This window comes from Rhinolophus sinicus, chromosome 2 (genome assembly GCF_057876585.1).
Source record: "Rhinolophus sinicus isolate RSI-liver-muscle chromosome 2, RSI-T2T, whole genome shotgun sequence".
Lineage (NCBI taxonomy): Eukaryota > Metazoa > Chordata > Mammalia > Chiroptera > Rhinolophidae > Rhinolophus > Rhinolophus sinicus.
The window spans coordinates 27,172,207-27,200,183 of record NC_142502.1 but is presented as its reverse complement, the minus strand read 5'-3'; the positions used below and the strand labels follow the sequence as shown (position 1 = coordinate 27,200,183).

Genomic DNA, 27,977 nt, shown 5'->3' with positions numbered 1-27,977 from the left:
CGCGTCTGGTCTATTTATTGTCGCGGAGAAGCGGCGGCCGCCCCGTACCCGGAACAACAAAGCGAGAAAGACGGAGCCCGAGCCTCGGGGGCTCCTAGCAACGGGCCGGGGCGGGAGTTCCATGGAGACTGGGGAGCGTGCCCGCCTCATCATCATCCTTGTCCTCCAGCTTATCCTTCGCGTCCGACGCAACCGGCAGCAGCGCTGCCGCCGCGTCCTCTGCCGCCGCCCCCTCTTCCCACGGTAACCTCGTAGGCGACCCTGGGAGGGGGGAACACGGGCGGCTGGGCGGCCGGAGTGCCCGGTGCAGGGCATCTGGGCGCTGGGCGGGCGTGTGAGGAGCGGGGGCTGGGCTGCGGGTGGGGTGTGCGGGGGCGGATGACTGGAGGAGAGGCGCTCAGGTGGGGGAAATAGGTCCGGGGGCCGAGGGAGTGTCCAGTTCTTCGGAGAACAGAGTGGTGTTTGGGGATCTTAGGGATAACGGAGTGGGGGTGGGGCGTAACTGCTTGGAAGCGTTATCCAACGGGGTGTAGGACAAGAAAAGAGGTGTTTTATTTTTTATGTTGGCCACCACTGGGAAAGATAGGAGAAGGGAGATTTCCCCCATCTGTCTCTCTGAAGCCCTCACCCAGGGAGAGAGGGATCGCGCAAAGATGCTCGGGGTCCGTTGCTTCCCAGGAAACTTAAGCAGCCTTTGCTGTGGCGGGAAGGCTCCCAAATAGCACCATCGTCGGTCCCTGGTTCTAGTAATGCCAAGAGCCCCGCTTTATTTTATTATTTTTATTAACCAAAAAATGTGCAGAAGGATCTGGAAACTGGGGAAGATAAAATGAATTGTGGGTAGGGCTGAGCAGGGGCAAGAGTCAGGATAAGCACTTAATAACATTAGCCAGTAAGAATCATAAAAGTAAATTTAATTGTGAGTGACGGTTTTTAAAACTCTCTTCTGCCGAGATGTGTTATCTGCGGGCTCTGTATGTGCTCGTTGCAATAAGGCTTAAACTGCAGTCAATCCACATCTGTGAGCTCTCTTAACTGCATCTGTCACCTGCAGTTCCAAAGCGACACTGGCAGTTAACCAGCGTGGGCTTGTGTATTTAGGGTTAAGAACAGTGCCTTAAAATTGGCTCAAGAAAACAGAAGGAAATAAGCTTGGTGTGATTTTGTGTGAAGAAACAATGGCAGATTCCCTAGGGAAATTGAAAAAGAGAACTATAAAGAGCAAGTTCATCTATAATCTGCAGTCTCTTTGGAAGTTTGAGAAAATGGCAATTCATTCAAATCGAGAAGGGGTTTTTATTACTGTCTTGTTTAAAGAATTATTCACAGTTTGGAGTGTCCAGTTAAATACTTACCCGCGTATGTTCTCTTTCTAAACCTTACACCACTATTTAATGGTTTTATACTTTCCAAAACAATTCTAGGTCAGTAAATGAGGTTCTTCTGTGGCACACGGAAAAGGTCTCATACTCACTACAGTAATACCATTTTTGTGTTCAGTAGGAACAGAGGTCTTGATATAAAATCAAAGATTAAAGATGAAAATAAAACTGATAAATCACAGCTTCTGTTTGTCCTCTACCTTTTTTTTTTTTTTTATCACTGTGCCTGGTTTCTCTTAAAAAGGTGTCATCCTTATCCCCAGCCCCTCCTTTTCATATTTTCTGCCCTCAAAATCATTCTCAGAAACTGTAATGATCTATTGTGCGCTCTTGATTTTGACTAATACCATAATATAGAGTTTTTAACTCAGGCTTTTTCATGGAATTGGGGGTCAATGTCTCTTGTTAAAGGAATTTCATGTGCAAAGAGGTGGGCTGTTTTCCTTTAACAAAGATGGGAAGTGTAAACACTGGGAAACTTAAAATTGCATTTTGAGAATCTCAGAAGAAAAACCCAATATTGTAATCTTTAGGTTAATGAATCAAGGACCTTTGTATAATTTTTCATAATAGCTGTTCTTCTTTAAGGGACCACACTTGAGGCTGTTGGATGTTAAGCCCCAGGATTTTCATAGTGCACGTTGAGACATAGTGAATTCCCTGTCTCAGGGCTGCCATCACATTCCCTTCACCTAGACCTTATTTGCTGTTGCCTATATCCCTTCCACGTTTGAGTGGGGGGTCAAGCCCTTCCACCTTTATTAACAATCCAATATGCTTTCCCTGCTCTCTGCTCTCACACTCTCAGCATTTGGTGTTTTATTTCCTCTCCTTACTTAATCATGTCCCAATCAAAAATGATTTGTTATGCTATTTGTATTATTTCTGTTTCTTAGGGAGTTTTCAACATGCGTCCTTGGCCTGTATATCCTTTTCATTAATGTTACTTTGTCTGTTGTATATTCCTTCTGTATCCCTCCCCTTTACTTGGAGAATTGGAGTGGTCGTGTCAGATGTTCTGTATTCATTCTGAATAACTTGGTTATGCAATACAACAGATAAGAGCCTTATGCTGAGAATCAAAAGACTATATTAAAATAATGCATGTAAAAATATTTGAACTTTTTAATAGAATAAACGGTAGTTTTAGAAGTCCAAGTGGTGGTACTATAATTGTAGATGTAGTCACTTTTTTAAGGGTAAAAGAGTATTTGCAGAACCTGCTGTGTGTTTTTTAACTGAGTCTTGGATTTTCATATTCTAAAAAACTTAACATCAGTCTTTTCTGATCATTTTGCATCCAAATATTTGACTGAAATGACATTTTGCCCAATTTGAGGGGTCATTTGAAGTGACTTCCACAAATTTTTCTTCATGTGAAAAATTGTCATATCAAAATTTTTGTGGTTATGGATGTGGCATGTTATTTGAAAAATCAGCAAATACTGTATAATCTAGTTGAGTGGGTATCAGTGCTGTTTTAGGTGAAGGAGGCCTGTAATCTGGTGATTGATTTCCTTTTGTTGCATCATAGACTGTGTGATGAAATTATAATTGCTATGAAAAGGAAAGTTTAAAATGAATTTAGAAGAATTTATAGTAGACTGTTTCTTCTGTGTCTCTGAGTCAAAACCTGTAGTGCTTTGAAAATTTAGCTCTATTGTGACATTTGAATTAATAAATAAAGATTTCCTGCAATTTACACCCACATTTGTTATACCTTTTATATGCCTGATGCCACATCAGGTATGCAAAGCTGGGTGAAAGTTGTTTCTATTCACGTGCTTTTTGTGCACTTGTAGATAGCAAAGAAATGACACACATGGATATAGACAAAATATGACAGACAAAAATTTGAATTTAAGATGTTTTAATTACATGCTGCTTGGTGCTATAGTTACTGGTGTATGTATTTCATCATGCCTACAAAATTAGAAGCTTCTTGAGGTTCAGGACAATAAGTCACTATCACATTGTATGTTCATGCTGTGTGTGTGTGTGTGTCTGTGTGTGTGTGTGTATAATTGTGAAAACGCATTATTCCAGGAGTATGTCATTACTGGAAAGGAATCAGGTCATATCAGAAATTGTACACATTTGGTCTTACCCTGTGACAAAGGGTGATAAAATTCAGAATTTGGTTAAATGGCTTATTTTGTACTTGAAGCATGCTGCTGGGGATCCCATAAAACGTTAAACACACTAAGGTGAATTCTGGGCTGGTTCACATCAGCCTTCATGTGGGTCAATAATGAAACTGTTTAAAATTTCACCAAAAAATGCAGCACAAAAGTTTGCTGGGAACTCTGGCCATGCGATATTCCTCCATCAAGACAAAGTACTGAAAACTGTATTGTTGTGTTAAGGACAGAGTTTTCTCAGGACATGTGTGGATGACTTCAGTACTTCGTGTTTGGCACCATAGACATTATAGACATTGGTTTATGGTATGTTTTTGTTTTTAACTCTTTTTTTTTTTTTTAACTCACAACCTTTTAAAATAAGTAAAAAATTGTTTTTATTCATGAAATGGTTCCACAGAATCACGTGTTAACCTCCCTCCAACCAATAAATGACAAATATTTTCATTGCGAGATAATAGTTTTGATGAAAATCAGTTAGACTTTCTTGGGATTAGGGTTAGTATAGAGCCTCAGAGTGTGGACTCTGGATACAGGCTGCCCGAGTTCAGCTTGGTGCCAGTACTGCTTCCGGCCTTGAGCCAGTCACTAAGTGTAAAGCGCTTAGAACAAGGCTCAGCAGAGTTAGCTGAAAAAACATGAACTGGTGCTAGTAATGGTGCTCAGTAGTGCATTCAACATGAACCATTAGACCACTTGAATGCTTTGTTTCTTGCACTTGGAAGCTTTCTATTAAAGCATTGACATTCTTTGTGATCACTGACTGTTGGACTCATCTCTGCTGTTAGATTTTGGGAGGGGAAGCACTTTTGTTTTAATTTTGAATTGTCACACAGGCATCTGGTTATCACTTATGGCAGATGGACTCGGTAAAAAGAGACATCTCTGTTTCTAGGAAAAGGAAGGCCAACAAAGCCTGGTCTGGCTCTGTGTCGCAGCTATTGAAAGGCTATTTCCCTGTGGACTCGACCGCTTGTTTAGCTGTGTGGTACTTCTGAATAAAAGCAATAGACCCCAATGGTTTCATTTAGCAGAATTAGTCTTTCTTTAGAAGACACGATTTTTTACTTGTATAACCTTAAATGATGGTAAACTTGAAACTTGTTGGTGTCATTGTCAAGCTATTTAACTTGAGTTTTCTGTGTCACTATAAATGTTCTACATAGTGGCTGTCGTGTAATTTTAGAGGTAGCTGAAACTGCTGCTCTAGTCCAATAATTCAAGAAGCTCAAGAGTGACTGTATAAGATTGCAAAATTATTTGTTTATGGTAAGGCGAACACCAAATACTAAGGCTACCTACTTGGGTAATAACTTGATAATTATAGCTTTGTTTAACTGTTCATTGAAATAGCTAACTTTTTAAAGTTAAGTCCAAATGTTACAGTTTGGTTGTATGGACATTTGAAACTTCTGACTAGAAAATAAATATTTATACTTATATACAATGAATTGCAAACTCTTTTTCCAGTTTTGGCTCACATCCAGGTCTTGGTTTTTAGTTGAAATATTTTTTATAAAATATGTACTATAGAAGTTTATATGGAATATATTATTAAAAGTTTGTTTTGCTTTAACTGTTCAGAGGTAACGTTTTAGAATTTCTTCTTCTATGTTGTGCTGTTTTTGTTTATTTGTTATAGTTTTTATACCCTTCCCCCCAGAAGATTGGCAAATATGCTTGTATTTAGAGGTGTGTCTTTGTTTTCTTGTTTAAAGAGTATAAAGTCTAGTTGATACTGTTGATCTGAGTGATAACTACCTTGGCCAGAATAGATTTAGTATTGATGTAATATTGTTAACATTATTTCTGTAGTCATCATGGATTCTGGATCTAAAAAATATTGAGATAAGTAAGGAAATGATGGCGCGTGCTCTCGCTCTCTCATACTCTCTTGTTCTCTCTCTCTCTCTCTCTCTCTCTCTCTGTCACACACACACACACACTGTATTAGAGGGTTTTTTTAGGAAAACAGGTCTCCAAGGTGCCAGTGTTATTTTCCATAATAAAACCTGCCTGTTTTGAGATAAAGATCTGTCTAACACATTGTTAATGGCGCCCTAGTGTTCTTTCCACCATACTTTTTCAGGGACAGATGCTACCGTCCTTCAGATGTGAAGATACTAAAGCCCATGTGTAACCCAAAAGTGCATATGTGAAGATGGATTATTTGGTTTACGACAATAGTCAACATTTATAGAACCTAATTGTTGTTTGCACCTCAGCTAAGATTCATAGTGAACGTGAAACTTTTGTGGAGCAAGAACCACCTCATTCTTTTTAATTTGCCAGATAACTTTTGTTGAGCCACAAAGCCTCTTTTTTCTTTCCTGCTTACGGCTCCAGTGAGCTTCGTGGGTATATCCAGTTACTTGTCTGCATGTGGAACGGCGTGAGGTTGTAATGAGCCTCCTGGAATTGCTCGTGGGTTGCCGACATTCCCGCATCTCTGCTGGATGCAGGTTATGGTGGTTTAGGAGGCACAACATGTTGAAGACACGGTCCCTGATTCATTAGACCTTCCTCCACACAGACTTAGTGTGCTCATCTCAAGGGGTGCTAGATTTCCTAACTCGGTTCTCTTTTTTGGTAGTGGTGGGACGGAGAGGCGGAGGTAAGAGATGTGACAGGTCTCAACAGTTCCCAATGGAAAAAAAAGCTTGATGAATAAAACTTTTGTCATCTTCTCAGCAGCATATTGCTAATGTGAATCTTTAAGTCATGATAGCAGAGAAAACCGTTGGCTGGCTAGTAATCTTGAAAATTCTGCTTCCATACACAGTGTGACACTACTTGGATAATTGTTCATTTGTGTGTACATGAAAAATATGTGACTGTTAATTTACTCTGTAGGCTTTTTGTTTTGGGCCTGTCAAATTGGAAGAGATTCAAATGTATGAAATTATATTCTTAACTTAATTTGTCTTGTCTTGTATCCTTACTCTCCCTTTGTAAAAAAAAAAGGAATAATGACTTTATCATCAAGCCCTATTGAATTGGATGGTTGCTGTGCTAGAAGTAACTGACAGGATAGCCAGCCTATGACCAGCCGTCATGGAATGAACTTAGCTTATGGATGAGTTCGGACCCTTGGGAGTGAAATAGAGGGAAAGGAACTATGTATCAGAAGTGCTGAGGGTCTGTATGCGTGTTGTAATAAAAATAACTCTTCCTTACCTCAGAAATGTATTATATTTCTGTATTTATAAATGCTCCTGGAACACAGTTGCTCCTCAGGATTTGGGGATCTGAACCCAAACCAATAACAACATGTTAAGTGCAGGAACACTAAGGAGAACATACCAGAAAGTGGAGGAAATAGTAGGATACTGTTGAAGAACTTACGTGGTTTGGGGTTACTAAGCTTATTGTTACAGTGAAAAGCGTCTATGCTTTCCACTCAATCTCCTAACCCCACAATTCTTTCAATTGTTCTTAAAGCATTCATTTAATTCAGCAACTATTTATTCAGTTGATGACCCAGTGCCAGTTACTAAGCCAAATTCTAAAGACTCACATTTATATGAAACAGTTCTCTTCAAGGAGTGTGGTGCCTCCAGTCCAGGAGCCAGTTATACAGACAGCGCCTTTGCATTTTCTGTGCCCTCTGCTTGGGGTCTTTTCTCTGAGTGTTTCATGTGGCCGGCTCCTTATCCTTCAAGATCTAATTTTAAGAATAATTTCTCATCTTTGAGGAAGGTAAGAGGCCTTCCTGGATCATTCCTTCTCAAGTTTCTCTTGTGTCGTCTTTTTTCTTTATAGCGTAGATCACATTCTCTCATTACTTTTATGGCTTCTCTATTTTGTTGTTTCTTCCTCAGGAATACAACTGTCTTGACCTTGTTGTTCTGAGCTAGGTTCCCAGTGTCTAGCCGCGGTGCTTGGTTCACATCAGTTGCATACTGAGTCAATGCAATAACGAGTAATAATTTGTTAGTTGAAGGAGTGGGGAAAGGGCATCCTAGGCAGATATAAAATCAGGAAAGGGTCTGCTATTGCAAGAGGAATGGTAAAAAGTTGAGACTGTTAATGTGTGTTGGAAGTGGGAAATTAGGTTACAAAAGGTATATTGGAGATGTGAAGCTCACTGCATTCCAAGCAAATTAGATTCTGTTTTGTCCCTAAGAGCCAAGAGATGTTTCTTTCAACAGGGCTGTAGCACCATTAGGAAGATAATTCTGGTTGCCTATTTGGTGGGTAGATGGACCAGATTGGAGAGGTTGCAAGCAGGGAGCTCCATTAGAAGGCTGTAGCCATCATGACATGTGAAAGCCTAAAATAAAACATTGATGCTTTTGATGTGGAGAAGAAGCTAGATGAGAAGTTAACAGGGTGTAGGAGAAAAAGACCAGCTGACGGGTGATTCTGAAATTTCTGAGTCACGTGTGTGAGTGTTGGATGGTCGCTCCATTAACTGAAAGTAAGAATGAAGAGACAGTATTTCTGAGGGGATTAATTAATTTTGGATGTGTTTTAATGTAATTAATATGCCTAACAGACGGTTAAGGATATGGATTCAGATCTCTGATAGGTCAGAACTGATGTAGTAGGAGCCATAAACTACTGAATAGCAATAGCAATTGAAGCCTGAAAGTTTAATGAAGAAAAGGATTTAAGGCAGTGATCTTAAATTTCAGGGATCTTAAACTCATTTGAAAATATCAAGAAAACAGAGGCCTCCTCATGTACATGTCCAAATGTGTGTGTACATATATAAATAATTTCAAGGGATTCCTTACCTAACCTGTTGTTGAGCTTTTCAGGGCCTGGCATAGACTTCAGTTAAGAACTGAGTTAAGGAGCAGACAGAAAAGTATTTGAGATGGGAGGAGAACCTAGGAAAGGTACCACAGAAACAAAGGATGGGGGTGGTACCAGAGGGAAAATTTTGAAAATCAGAGGTTCCCCAGTACTTTATGACCTGGATGGGTCTAATAAGAGGGAGTTTCAGCTGTGACACTATTCAGCAGTGAGCCATTCAATCATCACGTTTCACACCATGCAGAGGCAAAAGGCAGATTGTGACGATTTAGTGCATGAATCCAAGTTAAGGAAACAATGCATGGTAAACAGAGTGCAGAAATCTTGATGTTCTCTGTGATAAAGTCCTGATATGAGACTATAGCCCCTTTTAAAGACCTTCTTACTGAAAGGAAAATTCCATTATTTTGATGACCTATTGTGGTGTTTCAGTCCAGTGGTTCTCAACTGACTGCCCATTAGAAACAACTTGGAAATGTTTTAAAAATCAAGGCCCTACAGAGGTTAGTTAAGCAATATCTTTAGGGATTGAGCCTCTTCATAGTTTTTATTTTGTTTTGTTTTGTCTTCTTGATAGTTAAGAACCAGTGTTCCAATCAGAACATTTCCTTATCACTCTTGTGTGTTGTATGTAAGAAGCCTCTTGTTTACTTGTGTGTTATTATTTAATTACTCAGTTTAGTATTGTTCTAATTTTAAATCAGTGTCCTTTAGTCTTTCTCACAGACCTTAGTTTCCAATTTTTAAAAAAAATGTATGGCTTTCTTTTGATCTTTAGCTAAGTTCTCCATATTTATCTTTTTTTGAGTGACATAGCTCTCAATCAATTAAAGATCTATCTAGTTCTAAGTAAAACAAGAAATTTTGTTCGTTTGTTTTTAATTAAAATATGTGGGGTGACAATTGTTAGTAAAGTTACATAGATTTCGGGTGTACAATTCTGTAATACATCATTTATATATCACATTATTGGTGCTTATATGTAGAACGAGTATTCATTTTATAATCCTGTTTCCTTTTAGTTAAGTATGTTAAATTTTTTTCCCAAATAGTAACAAAACTATTTTTTAACTGGAAAAGTTTGAACTCTGTGCACTATTTCCCAAGCAGCTAATTTCATAATCTTAACCTTCCTTTTCTTAACCTGGATGTCATGCATGGCATAGTCCTTACAACAGGCTGTCTACACGAACACAGGCATTTTTAACGAAGGGTAAACCTATGAAAACAGTTGAAAGGAAACTGTCAAAATAGGAAATTTCACTTCTTACGTTTTCACCTTGCGGTGCTTTCTCTTGACTAAATTCTTAATGAGCTGTCAGTGTTTCAAGTTTGAACTCTGCATTCACACTCGAAATAAAAATCAGAATACAGAGAAGTTTTACTTGATGCATGCTCACCCTGACACCAACCAGAAGCTGAAGGAGGGTTTGTTAGCTACCTAGTGAATTAACATTTATACTTGCAAAAAAAAAAAATAATAATCTTTACAAAATTTTGCTGTTTTATGAGTGAGCATCAGCTTAATGGCTAAATTAGTCTCACAAACTGCAGTTACTTATTATGGGTAGCTTGGGACAAATATCAAGATACTCTAGAAAGAGATAAGCTTCTACTCTTTTAAATGATCACCAGTAATATGGGAAAATAGGGAAACAAGTAATGCCTGTGGAGAAAACTGATGCCTTCCACTTGAAATGAAATGACCATGATAAATTTACACTTTAAATGAAAAGAACATGATAAACAGTTTTGTTGTAATTTGATATCCAAACCAGTCTACAACTATTTATTATAGTTTGAAACAGTTTTGTTGTTGGGACTTTTTTTCTAAATTTGCTGTTAAAATTTAGCTGTTTTTTTAAATACTAATTTCATTTATCAGATACATCAAAATTGTATTTATTTTTACCCCTTGATTTTAGACTTGAGGAACGTTATCTGTTTTGTGTTCCAAAGCTTGAGGACCGTAACAAACAACTGGAAATCCTTTCCATTTTTGAACATTTCTCTATTCGTGGAAGATGAAGAAAGGATATAATAATATCCTTTAACAATGAGAAGAGTTAAATTTGAATGCTTACCATGCGCAAGTACTGTGTGCTAAGTTCTTCGCATGAAATTTCAATTTTCACAACACTCTGTGATGTAGGTACTGTTATATGCATTATTTTACAGATGAGGACATCGAGGCACAAAGGTGTTAAATAATTTACCCAAGGTCACTTGACTGATAAATGGTAGAGTCTGGATTTAACCCAAGTAATCTGCTACAGAGTCTGCGCTCTTAAACTTTAGTGTGTGTGTGTGTGTGTGTGTGTGTGTGTGTGTGTATAGGTACTGCTTTTTAATAATGTCAAGCTAACAATTAAGCTCTTACAGACATTGTATTGAATGTGTTTAGTGCCTTGGGAGCTATGCCAAGACTAGGGTACAGAAATAAGTAAGATTTGCTGGTCATGCATCTGAGAAGCTCATTGTGTACCAAGGAGACATCTATAAGTAGGAAATTTCACTAGTGTTGGAAAATGCAATGATAGTGGTATGGATAGCAACATGGTAATGGGACTCAGGGATACTCTGGTTCAGTCGTGCAGGTCAGATGTCTTAGTTCCTTTGATTTCTTATTTTACCCATCATGGTTTTCATTACCTTCTATACTAGGGTTTCCAAATTTTCACCTCCAATCTAGACCTAGAGCTATCCTGAGGAACGGACTCTTATCTGATTGTTTTGTACCTCCTCTTGGTTGTCTCCCAAGTTCCTTCAATTCAGCATATCCAAAACAGAATCCTTACCCCTCCTTTCCATCGCCCCTGCAAACCTGCTCTCCCTCCAGTGTTCCAGTCTCAGTACATAGTATCTTAGGCCACAAATCTGGAGTCATCCTCCAGTTCCCTTTTCCTCTTCCCTGGATCAATCATGAAGCTCTGTTTATCTGTCTCCTGAAACCTTCTCTCTTCTGTCACTTAGTTCCGTCTTCATCCCCCCTGCTCCCCACGACTGCCATCTCTCACCAGAACTACTGTACTAGACCCTGCCTGCCTTTTCTGCCCATTATTATCTTCCAGTCCATTGTCCTTTCACAGAAGTGGCAGTGATTTACTCGTATGTTTTAAAACCAAATATATCGTGTGATCTCTTGCTTCTCTTTTAGGTCACTATTGCTCTTGGGATAAATATGAACAATTTTCACATGGTCTAGAAGGTATGATTTGACCCCGCCCTGCGTCTCCAGCCTGGTCTTACGCCACTTTCCCGTTTCACTCTTTCCACTCTAGCTATGCTGGCTCTCCTTCAGGTCTGAACAGTTTATACTTTTAACTCACCTTCTCAGAGCTGAGAGCCCCTACATTCCCTCTCCCAAGTCCTGTCCACTGCTGGATCCCCAAGCCCTAGCAAGGGGCCTATGCTTAGATTTCCAGTTCACTTGCTATAGAATTGGTTGGATGAAGGTGATGCTGAGCTATAGAACAAGGAGAAGTGGGCCAGTGTAGAAGTGGAGATAGATCATTTTTAACAAAAGGAATGGCATAGGCAGACAAAACGTTAATATTCTTTACATAGAGTTTTTATACATCAGTAAGAAATCTCAGAATTAATGAACAAAGAATGTGAGACAGTTCACATACAAGAAATACAAGTAGTAATATTTGAAAACTTCACTCTCGTTAGTATTCAAGGAAAATCAATATTGTTATTTTTTTATATCCCAGGTTGTCAACAATTTTACAAAATCCTTTGTTGACTAGATACCACAGCATACACATATGCCAATCTTGTTTAATTTGCACAAATACATGGGTTTAGCAGCTTCAAAATGTGTCTATATGAGCATAGAAAAAAACTTAGTAATTACCACTGTGGTAGGATTATGGGTGACTTTTTTCTTTTTGAGTTTTTCTTATGTAATCAGAAAATGACATGCTGTCTTCTTTAAAAGGTATATATTAAGACTGTTGATTTGAAATACTAAATCTGTCCAGAATTTTGCTTTTACATAATAGGAAATCGATATGCTACATTTCTCGTCTTTGAGTTTGAATCCCTAAATTTCAAGTTATATTCAGTAAAAGTTTTTCTCTTGTCATCTGTACTTAGACATTAGTTAAAATTAATAACTAATTTGCATTGGCTAACATGACATTACTTTAGTAGAGCCTATTTAATTTGTGAGGTGTTCCTGTGGTGGTGAGTAAATGGTGGTATTTGCGTTTTACAAATAAGGGTAGGAACAGTTCAGAGCTGTCACATAGCTTCCAGTAGGATCCTCATTTTAAACATCTCAGTTTTCCTTACAGATACATTTTAGTCCATTCTGAAATAGTGAAATTCTTAAGTAGGCCACTGTCTAAACATTTGGTTATATATTCTTAAATTTCCAAACACTTCATTTGTTTTCAACTGAAACTTTTTTCATGAGAGTGTAAACTACTGACTTAATCTTTTGTTTTAATCACTCAGAAAAATCAGCATCATTTAAATCTATCTTCACCTTTTAAATACCATTACAAATATTTTTATTGACTGAAACATAAAATACACTCCTCTTTACTATTTTTTTCTTTAAATAGGTAGTTGCTGGCAACCCTCAGAGTTACTGTTAATTTCCGTAAAAAAATTTTTGTAGTGTTAGTACAGATTTTTTAAAAATTGTAACAATTTATTTTGATGCAAGTTATTCACATGAATGCTACCTGTTCACCAGTCTTCAGAATTAGTATTAGATTGAATCAGAGATATAGTAGGTGGAGACATTCTCGTAATGAGGATGGTTACTTTCTGTTTAACTTAATGTACTGATGGCTTTGTATATCAGATACTTTTGCTTTTACTTAAGCACTTGCCAGATGTTTCACATTATATGATGGTATCTATATAATACTTTCCTTGGAAGATACAAGGGTTTTTGTAACCAAGCATACTGTTAGTATATATATATGTATATATATATATTTTTTCATGTGTCTATAATACAAACATGCCAAACCCAAGGACTGGTGTATAAGCTCTTGGGCCATGCACAAAAATGTCCTCATGATAGAATGTCACCCCACCAAACAAGTTAAAGGTTTTACAGTTTTGTTCACTGTCTATGCCATTGCCCCTTAGTACATCTAACTTTCTTCCTTTACTGCCCCTTTGAACTCAAATGCATGTTGAAGGAAAAGTAGGAAGTTCAGAATTGGGATGTTAATTTAGCTAAAGTACCATAGTAGCTGTAGACTTAAACGAAATTTAGTACGTAATTTCTAAATTTGTCTATAGTATATCTTTAAGATGTTAGAATCTGGGATTTTAGAATTAGATGGGATCTTATAAACCATCTCGTCTCATCTGCCACCTACTATCTGAAGACTCGTTCTATAACATTCCTAACTATTAGTTAATTATCTAGTACTACGTCCCCCTTTTTTGACACTTACCTTCTGTGGAGCCCACTACTTTGCAGTTATTTGTTTTTTGGTGTGGCTCATGAGATCTACTTCTGTGTGACTTTAATTGGATCTCTCAGTTTCCTTTTTATTCAGATAGTTGAGAACAACTGCTGTCTTCTTTGTGCTAAATGTCCTGAGACTTTCCTCACACGACTCTTTTTATATCTCAGACCATCCTACTTTCCTCTGGATATCAGTGCCCTCTTTAAATGACATGGTCAGGATATTCTAGATGTTTCAGTAACAAAGGGACTCTTACTCCCTTTGCTCTGGACAAGCCTATCTAACCTAGGCGTGTTTTTGTTTGTTTGAGTGTTTTGTTTTCTTTAAAGTAACATAATAAAAACCCCATGTTGTCTTAGTGTAACCTATTTTGAAGAAAAGTCTTTCTTAAATAGCTTTTAAAAATTATTATGGAAATTTTCAGACAAATATGTAGGGAGAACAGTGTAATGAACACCCATATGTCTGTTGCCTAGATTGAACAATTGTTAAGAGATGAAGCAGTAATAGTGGCATTTTTGGTCTTAACATACAATTATACCTACTATCCATATCCATTCTGTACCTCAGAATAGATTGTCTAAATTGGTTCCTATGGCAAGATTCCAGATACCAAGAGAGTCATCTGAAACTTTATCCAAATCTATTTGTTACTAAGTTCAAATAGTGAAAAATACCTATATTTTAAAACTACAGACATGACATTCCCCCTTGAATATTTCAATATGCATCTCTAAAAAATAAGCATATTTGTCTACGTAACCACTCTATTATTTTATCTAGCAAAATGAACAGTAGTTCCCTATTATCACTTATCACTCAGGATTCATGCTCAAATTTCCCTCAAATATCTCTTACAGCTGTTTTGTTCAAACCAGTATCCAGTGAAGGACCATAATATACGGATGTTGTGGTCATTTTAATAAAAATGTGAGCTTTACATTTTTCAGTATTAAATTTTATTTTATTGATACTGCCTCATTGGGCTTGGCTCAGGAATCAGCAAACTTCTTAAAGGACCAGATAGTAACTATTGTAAGCTTGTTGGTCATTTGGTCTTTGTCAGAACTACTAGTCATTACGTAAACACATGAGCATGATTGTTTCAATAAAACCTTTTTTGTAGAACAGCACTGGCCCTTTGGCTGTAGTGTGCAGATCTGTTAAGGTCTTGGTTTTCTCTGTCTGTTCATGTGACTTCACAAGTTTTGCAACTGTTCATTAACCATTTGGTTACAGTATTCAACTACATGTGAATCCATCATACAGTAATAGCTGCCATTTAAGAAACATATGTTGTATGCTATGTACTTGACATAGATAATAATATTGGATCCTTAAAAGCACCTGGGAGGTACAGTGATATTATTACCAATTTCCAAAAGAGAAACGTAAGGTGTATGCGGTACTATTAAACAGATGTAAAAGAACACCCTCTTTCTAAAAGGCAGAATGTTCAGTTTTCTCCATCTTGGTCACAGGCCTGGGTTGAGAGGCTATCAAGTGTAAGTAATCTGTTGGAATCTCAATGCAAAATGTCTGTTTCCTTATCTGCTATTTTGGGAGCTTTATAAAGAAGAGTTAGTTTAGATGGCATGTCTTACTTTTAGAAAAGAGTGATCTATATAAGACCCTGTGGGTTCGTGTTGTGTTTGCAAATGAGTCCATATCCTTCTGCCATTTTCTAAATCATGGATGGTAATTTATTTGGTGGTTAAACCTGTCAGGGCCCTCCCTCCGTATCCTCAGATGCAACTTGAATACATTTTAAGTTGCTAGAATCTACTTTTCTCTATACTCATGTTTATTTAGTTTTATTCTTTTGGCTTTTAGTTAGATTTTAGAGTAATTTTTGTTTTGTTTTCATGATAGTGTTTGTTGTGGCCTTTCGGTTTAAATATCTTTTTCCTGGTGTGGAAAATTTTAAATGTGGTAGTCTTGGATGCAATTTGCCTTAAAAGCCAGGAGGTGGCAGTGTTTTTCAGGTGATGCTTAAGGTTGCAGCTTGATGATTGCTGAAGTAATGTTTTTAAATACCACTACACAGTCAGAGGACCTAAAGAACAGTGTGTCCTTGTCCATAAAATCATGGCTCGAGGAAGAAGTTGCTTCATTTTCTACAATGCATTTTAATAGAAAGCTAGAAATAGGACATTTCCAGAAGTTAGAACAGCTGAAATTTTGAATTTTGCTTTTTATTAGAAGGAAATATTTGACAAATTCATACTAGGTATTTATTTAAGAAACAGGATGAAATACCTAATTAAACCGTCAGTATTAAACTGTGGGCAGTGGGAAAATAACGGATAATTTAAATCGAAATGGAATTTATTTTTTTATAGTAAATCTAATATATATTTGTTGTTTTAAAAAAGAAAATCTAGACTCTACAAATAGAAGAAAAGAAATTTTTTATGCCACTCGGATGCCAACTCTGAATAGAACAACTGTTAACATTTTGGCTATATAAGTACGTACATAGATATATAAACCAAAATGAACTCCCATTTTTTTCCCCACATTTTGGACCTCTGTCTACATTCATGCAGTTTTATAATTTGTAAAATCTACTAGTAGCCTGTTATATAAAACTGCTGTACTGTATTCAGCCAGTCCCTTCAAAATGGACACGTAGGTTATTATTAACAAAATTGTGATATATAATTCTATTTATACTTTGCTCAGTTGAATTATTTCTCCAGATGCGTTCTTAACAGTTGACTGCAGTTCGACCTATATGCACATTTTAAATTATTTGAATGTACACTGCCAGATTATCTCCTGTAGAAAGTTTTTCTACCAAATTATAAGAGTGTTGGTTTACTCACACCTTCACCAACACTCTTTGATATTTGTCAATATAAATAAGTGGTATCTCATTCTTTTAAGTTAGCATTTCCTTATTATTAGGGAACTTAAACACCATGTATTTCTAAAGGCAGAGAACTTATAAATAAATAGTCCATGAAAAATAATAATGGAAATTTAAATGTTGTTAGGATCCAGAGATAATCAAAACACATGTCCAACTTAAGACACACCTAAAGCACTTGGTTGTAATCAGCCTAAATGTTGACAGGTACGAGGCATCCAACTTACTTTCCAATGTAAGAAATTAGAAAAAAAGTAGATATGTAGAAAGAAGGAAATGATGAACATAAGGTAAAAAATTTAATAAAGAGGATCAACTGACTGCTAATAGTTTTTGTTCTTTGAAGAAACTTAACAACATAGAAAAAACATTCAGCAGGATTGAAGGGGAGAAAAGCAGTGACAAGTGATATTATAAGGAAAAAGAAGTAAGTATATTACAGCAGAGATTTTTAAAATGTATTTAAAAATCATGAAAAATTGTATGCCACTAAATTTAAAAATTTAAGAAAACTGACTTAAGAAGAAATAGAAGACATCAATTACCTTAAAACTCTTCAATAAAATTAGTCTTTTTTAAAACCCACCAAGCAAACAAACAAGAAACAGATTCAGACAATTTTCAGATAAGGTCTTCTAAACTGTTCTCCAGAGAATTAAAAAGGAAAGAAAGAAATCACCCTAACTTGTCTAATGAGTCTAGTATAACCTTGATACTCAAACCAGATAAGGACAGTCCAGGAAAGGAATACTATAGGCTAATTCTACTTATGAACACAGAGGTGCCAATCCTAAAGGAACTGTTAGCAAACCAAATCCATCAGAGTGTGTGTGTGTGTATTTATCATGACTTACTTGGATTTAGGAATATAATACATATGTAATGGTAAAACACCAATTCAGAGTAGAGGTTTCCCCTGGAGGGAAGGGATGAGGGTGTGGTTTGGGAGAAGTAAAAGGGGAGGCATCAACTGTATTGTAATGTTTATTTTTTAAGCTGGGTAGTGGGTACATAGACGTTCATTGTATTATTCTTTTTTCCCTTTTGTGTATCTTAAATATTTCATACTGTAGTGTTGGTAGGTGTGACTAATTTGTGAGTTTATATGTCACTTTCAAATATTATGTTTTTTTGTGGAGTTACTTAACATTCCCTTTGGAACTGTATAAACCAGTTAAAAATTTACATATAAACCGCATGAAATATAATAGTCTATATACATATGCTATAGTCTATATACATGGATATTCTGTTAAAAGGTGTGTAGGGAAGAAAAACACTCCTGGTTCTTTTGCATTCATATGAAAATAGGTGGCTTTGGAAGTTGAGTTTCCGGCTTGCCAACTTAAGTTTTTTCCATGCCTAATTTTAAAAGAAATACTTTGGAATTCTAGGTAGATGAGAAATTTAATATAGACTGGAGAATGAAATGTTGGATTTTCTAGCATTCATTCACCATATAACAATTGACCACCTACTACCGTAGGTGCCAGACTTAGTGTTGAGCCATGGGAATGTACAGACCTTTAAGATACAGTCTTTGATGTCAAGAAGCTCAGAATTTAGTGGGGGAATAGATGTTCCAGCTGCTTAACTATAGGTAATGTAATAGTCACAAGCAATTTGGAACATTTCTTCTCCACTGGGAATTAGTTTCCACCATCTTAACTCACCTTTTTTTTTAAAAAAAAATTTAAGTTTTATGTGTACTTTCAGGAATAACCTACGCCTTTTGAACTACTTTTAGGAGTAATCAATTCCTCTTTAAAGTTTACTCAGGAAGACCTTTTTTAACCCATTGATAAATTAGCTAGCTACACTTAAAAGAGATACGATAAGCTGTCAGATGCTCTGTAGAAACTGAGATTTGTCCCTTTCACTGGATTGCCATTCTAGTTATCCTACTTAAAGGGATATAATATGCTTAGCCTTAAGAAGTGGGTGTTTGAACCACTCTGGTGTTACAGAATAGATAAACAGATTGAAAATGGGTCTTTTTTTTACACCTCTTCACAAATGTGGAGTCTTTCATATAGGATGCCTGTTTTTTAAAGTACTGACTTCTTCATAATTATTAAAGTAATAATATTTCCTGAGGCTGCTTTCCAGGTTATTAATCTAAAATGTGAACACTTAGTAACTTGTGATATGATGAACTATGCCCATGACCTCATTTTTAGAATTCAAGTTGCTCAAGTACAGAAACAGTCATCTATTTTAAATTAATTTCATCTATTGTAAATGAATTTCAGGGCTTCTTTGCATTCACAAAGATTTGCTTTACTCCTTTCTTGACTTATTGTTGTCCTACGTATTGTCGTTGAATTCTCCCCTCAGATAGTTCAACAGTTTAATACTCAAGAGTAGTAGATCTGAGTCAATTTGTTTTAGCCTATTTGATGTAAAAAAATCTGTGTGAAACAGTAAATTTGACATAGTTTCGTCATGCGTAATTTCTCCTTAAGTTGTGCTGTTAGTAACCTATTCTCATGGGATGTGTGTCGATTAGGATTAGGTTTGACTACATATAACAGAAATCCAACATATGAGGGGCTTAAGATGGAAATTGATTTTTCTCTCATCTTCGTGAACTGAATTAGGAAGTGCAGGGATAATAAGGAGTGTCACGGGATCAGAGACTCGGGTTTCTTCTGTGTTGACTGTTCTCCCGTCCTTCTCTTCCAGTCTCATGATCCCAAATGGCTCCCGTCCTCATGTCCAAACTCCAGGCAGCAAGAATGCAGAAGAGCAGAAAGGCCAAAGGGGTGTTTGCTGGTCTAGTTCAGTCCCTCTAAGCAGACTTCCCAAAAGACAAAACTGTTTCATTTCATATTTCCTTGACCAAACAGAATCATGTGGCTTCTTGGCTGTACCTGTTGCCAGGGAGCCTGGAAAGCATAGTATTTTATTTCTGCCACAGTGTGCCCAGCTAGACATCTGGGTTCTGTTCCTTTTGAAAGAAGGGTGGAATAGACGTTGGGATAAGCAGTTAGGAGCCCCCACCTCGCAGTTATAATACAATCATGGGAAGTGATGCTAAGAAATCTATTCTGCCTATTGATTTGACCTTATTTTGTCCATAATCACTGTCATTTTTGCACTATTTCCCAGATATATGTTCTAAGTCCTTTTCATACATTTTTATAATCCCCACAACACCATCTATTACATGTCATAGATGAGAAAAACCAAGGCACAGATAGATTGCATAACTTGCCCAAGTTCTAGTAACTAGTAAAGTGGTTAGTCAGACCTTGAGTCTGTTGCTGAAGATCAGTATTGCTAACTGCCTCTGCCCTCTGCTGATTACTCTACCCATACGTCTATCATCAGGGCCACTGCTACCCCTGCCCCACCTGATACATACAGCTCATTTAAGGTTGCTCAAACATACACAAAGAACAGAAAAAGAAGAAGATAAGCAGATTGAAGGGAGCTTAAAAGCGAGGAAATACAATGAAGTGGAGGTACAATTGATACACAGAATTGGATGTTGTATGTGTGACCCTTTACAGCTGTTAGAAGTCTTGGTCTGACTTACTGTGTTCCATCAGATACTGAAAGGCAGAAAAACAACGTTGAATTTTCTTTATTTGGACTCTTGGCACCTTCATTGTTTTAGTCACATAATAGAATCCTTATAAAGAATACTAGTTCTATGTATCATGGCTGCAAGGAATCGTAAAGATAATTGTAATGGTATTATTACTGTTTTATGATTTTCTTTTTGTGGGTTAAATAAGTTGAATTACCATTACTTATTTTTTTTTAAGATGTGGAAACAGAATTTTTTAGCTGGATATGGGTCATATGCTCAGTACAAACTGGGCTCATTTTTGTTTGTATATAGAAAAGCTCCTATCATAGTTTTGAATAGATACATATTTTGGAAGATTGATCTTGATGAAAATGGTGAATTACTTGTTAGAGCTCCTTGACAAAAGACTTTGCCTTACTCATGTTTTCCTCCAGTATCCTCAGTGTATAGAAGGTATTCAGAAGTGAAGAATGAATGAATCAATAACTAGTAAATGAGAAAAGTCTGTTAATAAATGCCATAAATAGAATTTCTGCTTCTTTAAACTTAAGTCAATTACTCTATCCGAAATAGAGGAAAACTAGGTCATCCTTTTCATAGCCCTAGCAAGTGGGACATGGGAACCATGGAGTCCAGCCCTTGAACTTGGTGTGTTTAGAGAATTGTCGTAACTGAGATACACCTAGAACACAATGGTTATAAAGGCAAGTGGCAGGAGATAAGTCTGGCAGGCTCCTGGCGTATAAAAGTTACTTATTAACTTTAAAGAATGAAAGTTAGGTCCAGATTTGGAAGGATATTATACGACATGTTATCTTTTTTAAAATGGCATTTTTAGTGGGGAAAAGAAGGACATGATTTGAATAGTATTTTAAAAAATGAATAATAAAGATGATGGGTTTTCTTTGTGTTTTAGTTTTCAAGATTGTGAAAAATTTGCAAAGCATTTACGTTTAATTACTTTATTTTGTTTTATTTCTCAGGATGTGATCTTCGTGGTGGGAAGCTAAGTTTTTAAACTACCCCAATGGATGCAGACAGTGATGTTGCATTGGACATTCTAATTACAAATGTAGTCTGTGTTTTTAGAACAAGATGCCATTTGAACTTAAGGAAGATTGCTTTAGAGGGAGCAAATGTAATTTATAAGCGTGATGTTGGAGTAAGTATATGAATTTTGGTATGTGTGCTTACATAGCCTAATTTTATAGTGCTATATGCATGTTGTACTAAAACGTATTCACTCTACAGGTAGTTTGTCTCTTACCGGGTGCCAGTTGTACTGGATACAACTGTGAGCCCTGTTGTAGAAGCGGCCTCTCCTCTCGTGAAGCGGCAGCTTTTGGAGACTTGTCTCCAAGTCTTACCAAACCCACTGGCTACTAGACATTTTACTGTTCTCTCCATTGCTTTCAGCTGAAGAAGGGCTGTTTATACTTTCATGTATACTTATTCAAATACAGTTATAGTTGAATGATGCCCAGGCGTGCATGTGTGTGTGTGTGTGTGTGTGTGTGTGTGTGTGTGTGTAGTAAATTTTGCAGTATGTTAGCATACCCCACTTTAGCCAAGATAGTTGGTATTCTTTAGTAACAAATTGCTGGAAATATCGTTCATGTCCTAACCTGTGCATTTTAAATTTTAGTTTTTGTTAAACCTGCAATATTTAAAATAAAAGCTGGTAACTTGCTTTTAACCTTAATGTTTTGAGATTAACATTATAAATGACATTGGGTGTTCATTTGGCTTTTATAAACCAAAGAATGATGAAAGAGATATCTTATACATTTATTATAGAAATTAAGAATATATATGAAGGCTTTATTTAAGCTCTAAAAATTAGATGCCAGTATACCTAGCTAAATTATCATTAGTTCCTAGTACTAGAAACTAAGTAAAGATGAATGAAATTCATTTAAAATTTTCAGTGTCCCACAATTAAAGATTTTCAAGTTATTCAATAATGCCATCTTCATTTAAAAAAAAAAGGGTAAATATATCTGCTAAAAAGTTTAGAGAGGAAAATGTCTAACACTACTTTTAAACTTAGCATGCCATATGGTGAAGTCATTTTTCCTAGGAAGGTTACTGAACAAGCTGAGTTGATGGACAAGCTGGTAATGAAAGACAATTAAATGTAGAATGAACTCAGTCTGGTGTTTCTCAGCCACTTGTGTATGAAATTTCATAATGTATTTTAGCTCAAATTTTATTTTGGCTCTTTGGTAAATTTTGTCTTCCCAGATTTGGTAGAGCTTAGATTCTAGTTTGACAATATGGCACATGACAGAGAAAGGGAACACCTCAAAATGTAACAGAAGCTTTAAGGTGAAATGTCTGATTCATTTGTGTTACATTATTCAGTAAACATTTATCTCTCTTACACATAATGGGCATATCATAAATATTTCCATAACTGAAAAGTTGCGGTGAAATTTAAGTTACATGTTATCTTGGACCTTAGTCCTTGACCTACTTATATTTACTCTGTAGGTAATTTCGTTCAACCCCATAGCTTTAAATGCCATTCATATCTAAAGAAATCTAGAATTACATCTCCAGCTCCAACATTTCACCTGCATTCAAGATTTGTATGTGGGCCTGGAATATGTAAGACAATATAAAGTAGTGATGGGTACCATGAAGCAGAATAAAGCAGAGTAAGAATTTAATAGAGGGCAGTGAAGGGATGTTTGTTTTGCTGGAACAGTCAGGGAAGGCCTTTCTATGCAGGTGACATCTGGTGGGAGACCTGAATGAAATGAGAATATTGAAGGAAATATATTCCAGATGAAAGTAACAGCTACTGCAAAGTTCCTGAGGTTTGAACAAATTTGCCATGGCTGAGGATCCATGCAAACTGAAAATTCCAGTTCTGTGACCGGAGTGGACTGAGAGATGAAATGTTTACATACTTTACGTTGATTTCAAGCATTAAGGAGAGACTTATACAGACCCATGTATTTTTCAATTAGTTAAATGTTGTTTTGTATTAATACATTCTTTTGTTCAGTATGGTACTTGTTTTCAGAATGGGTGATTTGGAGCAGTTATTTCAGTCTTGAATAAGCTTGGAGTATTTAAACATTAAAATAACCACATAGAGCCAGAACCATATGTGAAAAAGTAATCCTTATTATGTAATTGGTTTTTTTTCTTTCAGAAAGTATTAATGAAGCTTAGAAAACCTAGAATTACAGCTACAATTTGGTCCTCAGGAAAAATTATTTGCACTGGAGCAACAAGGTAAATGTTACTTGAGCTTTTAATTTTAATCTTAAAATTTTTCCATCATGGATAGTACATTTCTAGACTTAAAAAAATCATGTGTACAGTTTTTCATGTTCCTCAGTATAAAATTCATTTCCTGTATAACTGTTAATCTTTTTCTTTCTTTAAAACCATAGTGAAGAAGAAGCTAAATTTGGTGCCAGACGTTTAGCCCGCAGTCTGCAGAAACTAGGTTTTCAGGTAACATTTTCAAAAACTATCCCAACTGCAAATACTCAAGGATTTATTTTTGTGAATTTAAAATTAATAGACTAAAGAAATCACCACAGAAACTCCTCTCATGATTGACCTTTTTCTAGTTTTTTTATACTGTTCTTCAGTGTAAAAATTTAGTAGTAATACTTACCCATTTGGGTATTTGTAAAGGATCCTCGCTTTTTTCCAAATTCTTTCTTATAAAGAGACAGACATGTCTCCTTACAAGTTAACTACCTTTTCAACTCTTTGAGTTTCTTCACTTTTTACGGAAAAAACAAAAACAAAAAATGTTTTTGATCATCTCAAGAGTTAAGTATGTCAGGATGAACAGAGAGAGCTGCTCCTGCAGCTCCTGTTGATACGTACATGCTGGTTGGCATGCTCTCACACTGGGACAGTGACCATTGCTAGCAGGTTAACCTTGTCAGATATAATTCTGTAGAGGTATAAATTTGAATAAAGTTAATGCACTTTATGGACTTGCTAAGTCACTTGCAAATGATGAGTAAATGAAAGAAAGATAAACGTGAGCTATGGTCCCTGAAGAGGTGGGCCTCAGCTGTTTGGGATTTGGATGGGAAATGATGGGAAGTTGAGTTTCTTTCTGATGATTTCAGTCCCCTGAGGGTGAAGGTGACAGGATGCTACTGAAGTGCTGCTGGGACATGGGAGTTAGTGCTTGTGGAGAGTAGCAGTATAGAGACACGATTAATGATGGTGCCATGTGCACAATTTTATAACTATACAGCAGCCTTGTGCAAGTACTAAGATGGAGGATGCTTAGTTTATCCATAATTGTGGTTTTATGAGGAGTGTTTGAAAAGATGATAATAAGATGAAACCATTCGAGATATTGATAGGAATGACTAAAGTTATTAATTTGAGTTGATACCATTTTCTGCCTTGGATATTCTTGTCTTAGCATAAAACTGGAAATGTTGAGAGAAATCCCAATCAGTTAAAAGCATAATTTTACCACTTTATCCCTAACTCTATACCCAAAAATAAACATCTAACTAAACTCACAAAAATGTCGTTATACCCTACTGCGTATAAGAAAAAGTCTGATCTTTGGAGTTCAGTGTGCACTCAACTATTTATTGAGTTTTAAAGTGACAGCTCTTCCGTTTTGACTCTTGAAAGGAGGACTCTGCTTTGATTTTTTCCTTCACTATTCACTCTCCTATCCCAGTAGATTAAATATCCCATTTAAAGTATCAAAAAATTAAACTAAACCATAAGATTCAAAATAACTCCGATGAACTGTTTTAATCATGCAAACATCTCGAGTTTTATTTATTAATGAGGTTTTTGAGGTTGTTTTTTTTTCTTTAATTATAGCATTTAAGGCGTCATTGATAACTTAAAATACTGGATCTATACTTAAGATATCTGTTTTAGCTTGTTTGCTTTTATTTTTAAAGATTGAAACTTAATTATTAAGGATTTCCCTGATGAGCAGATTTTTTTGTTGTTGTTTCACAATAATTCATTGAGTTTCACTTCTCTCCTAAAGGTAATATTTACAGATTTTAAGGTTGTTAACGTTTTAGCAGTGTGTAACATGCCATTTGAAATCCGTTTGCCAGAATTCACAAAGAACAATAGACCTCATGCCAGGTAGGTCTTTGAAAAATCAAGATAATTTACCAATTTGAAATTACTTGTCAGGCTATAAATATTTATGTTAATTGTGACTTTTTTCGTATAGTTATGAACCTGAACTTCATCCTGCTGTGTGCTATCGGATAAAATCTCTAAGAGCTACATTACAGATTTTTTCAACAGGAAGTATCACAGTAACAGGTATTTTATGATACTTAAACCAAACTTGTCAGTTACGGATTGAATGAGATAAGAGGTGCCCATGCCAAAAGAGAAATAATGTCTAATTTGTCCCCTTTAGTCACTTTTGCCCTTCAAGGGTAACCAATCTCTTGACTTTTAACACTGTAGATTAAAATACTCCAGAGAAATACATTTTATGAACATCATAGAGGTTTTACATAAGCAAAATATTTAACCATAGTTCATCCCTATTTGTTATACATTATGTATATTTTGCTATATCTTTTGAGTCTTGTAAGTATTTGGAAGGGGTGGTTTCAAAGACTACACATAGATGTCAAGGGGTAGCGTTAGCTGTGCAGGATGATTTTTAGAGGTACTGTGGTTATAAATGGTACGGACATTACTTAGTAGGCCCAACTTTTGACAAAATTGAGTTAAGGGAAATTAGTATCTTTGAATTTTTATTTTTATTCCTTCAATCCTTAGAGTAGAATAGAAATTATTAATTAACACCTTTAAACGCTCAACAAATAAGTTTTAGTTTTGATTCATACCATGAGTTTTCATACCTTCCTTGGAGCCTTTTAAAGCCTATTGCCAGGGTTCTGCCTGAATCTTAAAAATCCTTGGTGGGGAGCAAGTCTGTTTGTTCCCTTCTTTCAACTGTCTGTTTTTACACTTCGGAACCCAGACTTCTGAGGGGCCCAGAGTCTATTGATAAATCCCTGCTATGTCTAGAATAAAGCGATGCATATGGAAAATCCATCTTGAGTTAATAGGTAATTAACACTGTAACAAACTTGACCTGGTTTGTTATTATGCATTATATACTTATATCTGGAATATCCCAGGACACATTAACAATTCAGTGAACACATAGTCAGTGTTGCCCGTGGACAAAGCACCATACTCTGTGAGGGGGTGCGGTGAGCAGGAAGGAGCAGAGCAGGATAAGATGTGATCAGTACCCAAAGGGTACACAGTGGGTGCATACGTAGGATTTCAGGATCTTTCAAAGGAAGTATCTATTAGGGAAACCGTATTTATTCAAATTGGATTTTATGAAAATATTTTGTATTGTCCACCTTTATGTTTCTTTTGAGCTATTTAAATGAAAATTTACAGTTTTAAAGAGTTATTCCTATGGAGGAATATAAATTGTATAAATTAATAATATATAGTGTTATATAATTAATTAATATGTAGTGTCACTTCATTCACTTGTGCTTTTTTATTTTCCTATTGACTAAGCTGTGAAGGTGAGGTGGCCAGATTAGTAGTAAACATGGTGCTGCCAAGTAGTCGTAAATCTGTGGGCATTTTTAGACCATGTAGTTTATAACAGCCTCTGGTTTCCCAACACTTTGGAAGCAGCTTTGTTTTGCTCTGCTGTGTTCCTCGATGTTCCTGGGAGCTTCAGTAGTAGCCTAACTAAAAGCCAGATTACAGCGACCAAAAGGACAATACTCGTCTCATCCCATCAGTCATTTCTTCCTTTAATAAACCTATTATAGCACTTCTCATTCTCCTCCGAGATTGGTTGTGTGCATTTTTTTTTAAATATGCTCTTCACACTGGTGCCCCCAAACAAGATAAGGAACACCATTTTTGTTCCAGATTTCCTTTCATTGTGCAGAAGAAAATGTTACTCTCTTGGTGTTTCATATGACTGTGTGTATAATTATGTCAGTGTAGATTTTTTAAGACAGTGATCCCAGAACTGCTTGGATATTTTTCATTCTGACAAGTGAGCTTTTTCTAGCACTCTTTGCCTCTTCTTACTCCTTCCTTCATTGTGTTTGTTACAGGGCCCAATGTAAAGGCGGTCGCTACTGCTGTGGAACAGATTTACCCATTTGTGTTTGAAAGCAGGAAAGAAATTTTATAATTCATCGCTTAATTGGTTAGAATCCCTAACTGAGCACCTTTTAAACCTGCTGCACATTAGACTCAAAACAAAAGGAAAACTGGACCAACAGTAATTGAGGAAATAGACTCTTTTATGCATTCACGGCTACAGTGTAAGCACCAGTCCCTTTGGATTTTATTTCAGACCTTGCTGTAATATAAAAAGGAAGTTTACAAGACATGACGTTGCTGCTTTTACACAAAGACATTCTATTTATTTTCGCAGTAATTCTCATGTCCCCATAAACAGAGCTGTCACAGTGTGCACTACCTTAAATTGTTTTGTTGTTATTTTTTTTCCAGTTTGAGCTAATGTGTTTTATTTGTGAATAGTCTTTTACATTTTTGTATGCTGAATATGGGCACCAAAGAACCTGTAAAAGTTATCTTTTTCAATTGAATGTGCACAAATAAAAGTTTGGAAAAGGTCTCTCTTCATATCCATTCTGTAACTTTTATTCCCCATTTTCTATTTTAATAAAAATTGTATTCACAATTCTTTTTTTTAATCTATGCAAGCTTAGACTTTTGCTAAAGTGTGTTGGCTTCTTTTTGAAGTGTGTTTTGTAAATATATATATGCCACGTGTATATAGTCTTTTAATGCTCTGTTACCAAATATCAAATAGGAATTTTTCTTGCAGATAAAAAAAAA

The 27,977-nt window shown here is 36.2% G+C and overlaps 1 protein-coding gene across 1 annotated transcript; it reads left to right on the top strand.

Annotated features, from left to right (window-relative positions):
- TBPL1 (TATA-box binding protein like 1) lies at nt 1-27,832 on the top strand. The gene is made up of 7 exons (XM_019732770.3): nt 1-243; nt 21,119-21,297; nt 23,299-23,381; nt 23,543-23,606; nt 25,141-25,244; nt 25,336-25,430; nt 27,224-27,832. The coding sequence occupies exons 2-7, from the start codon at nt 21,163-21,165 to the stop codon at nt 27,301-27,303; spliced, it is 561 nt and encodes a 186-aa protein (XP_019588329.1). The 5' UTR covers nt 1-243; nt 21,119-21,162; the 3' UTR covers nt 27,304-27,832.
- The last annotated feature ends 145 nt before the right edge of the window (nt 27,833-27,977 follow it).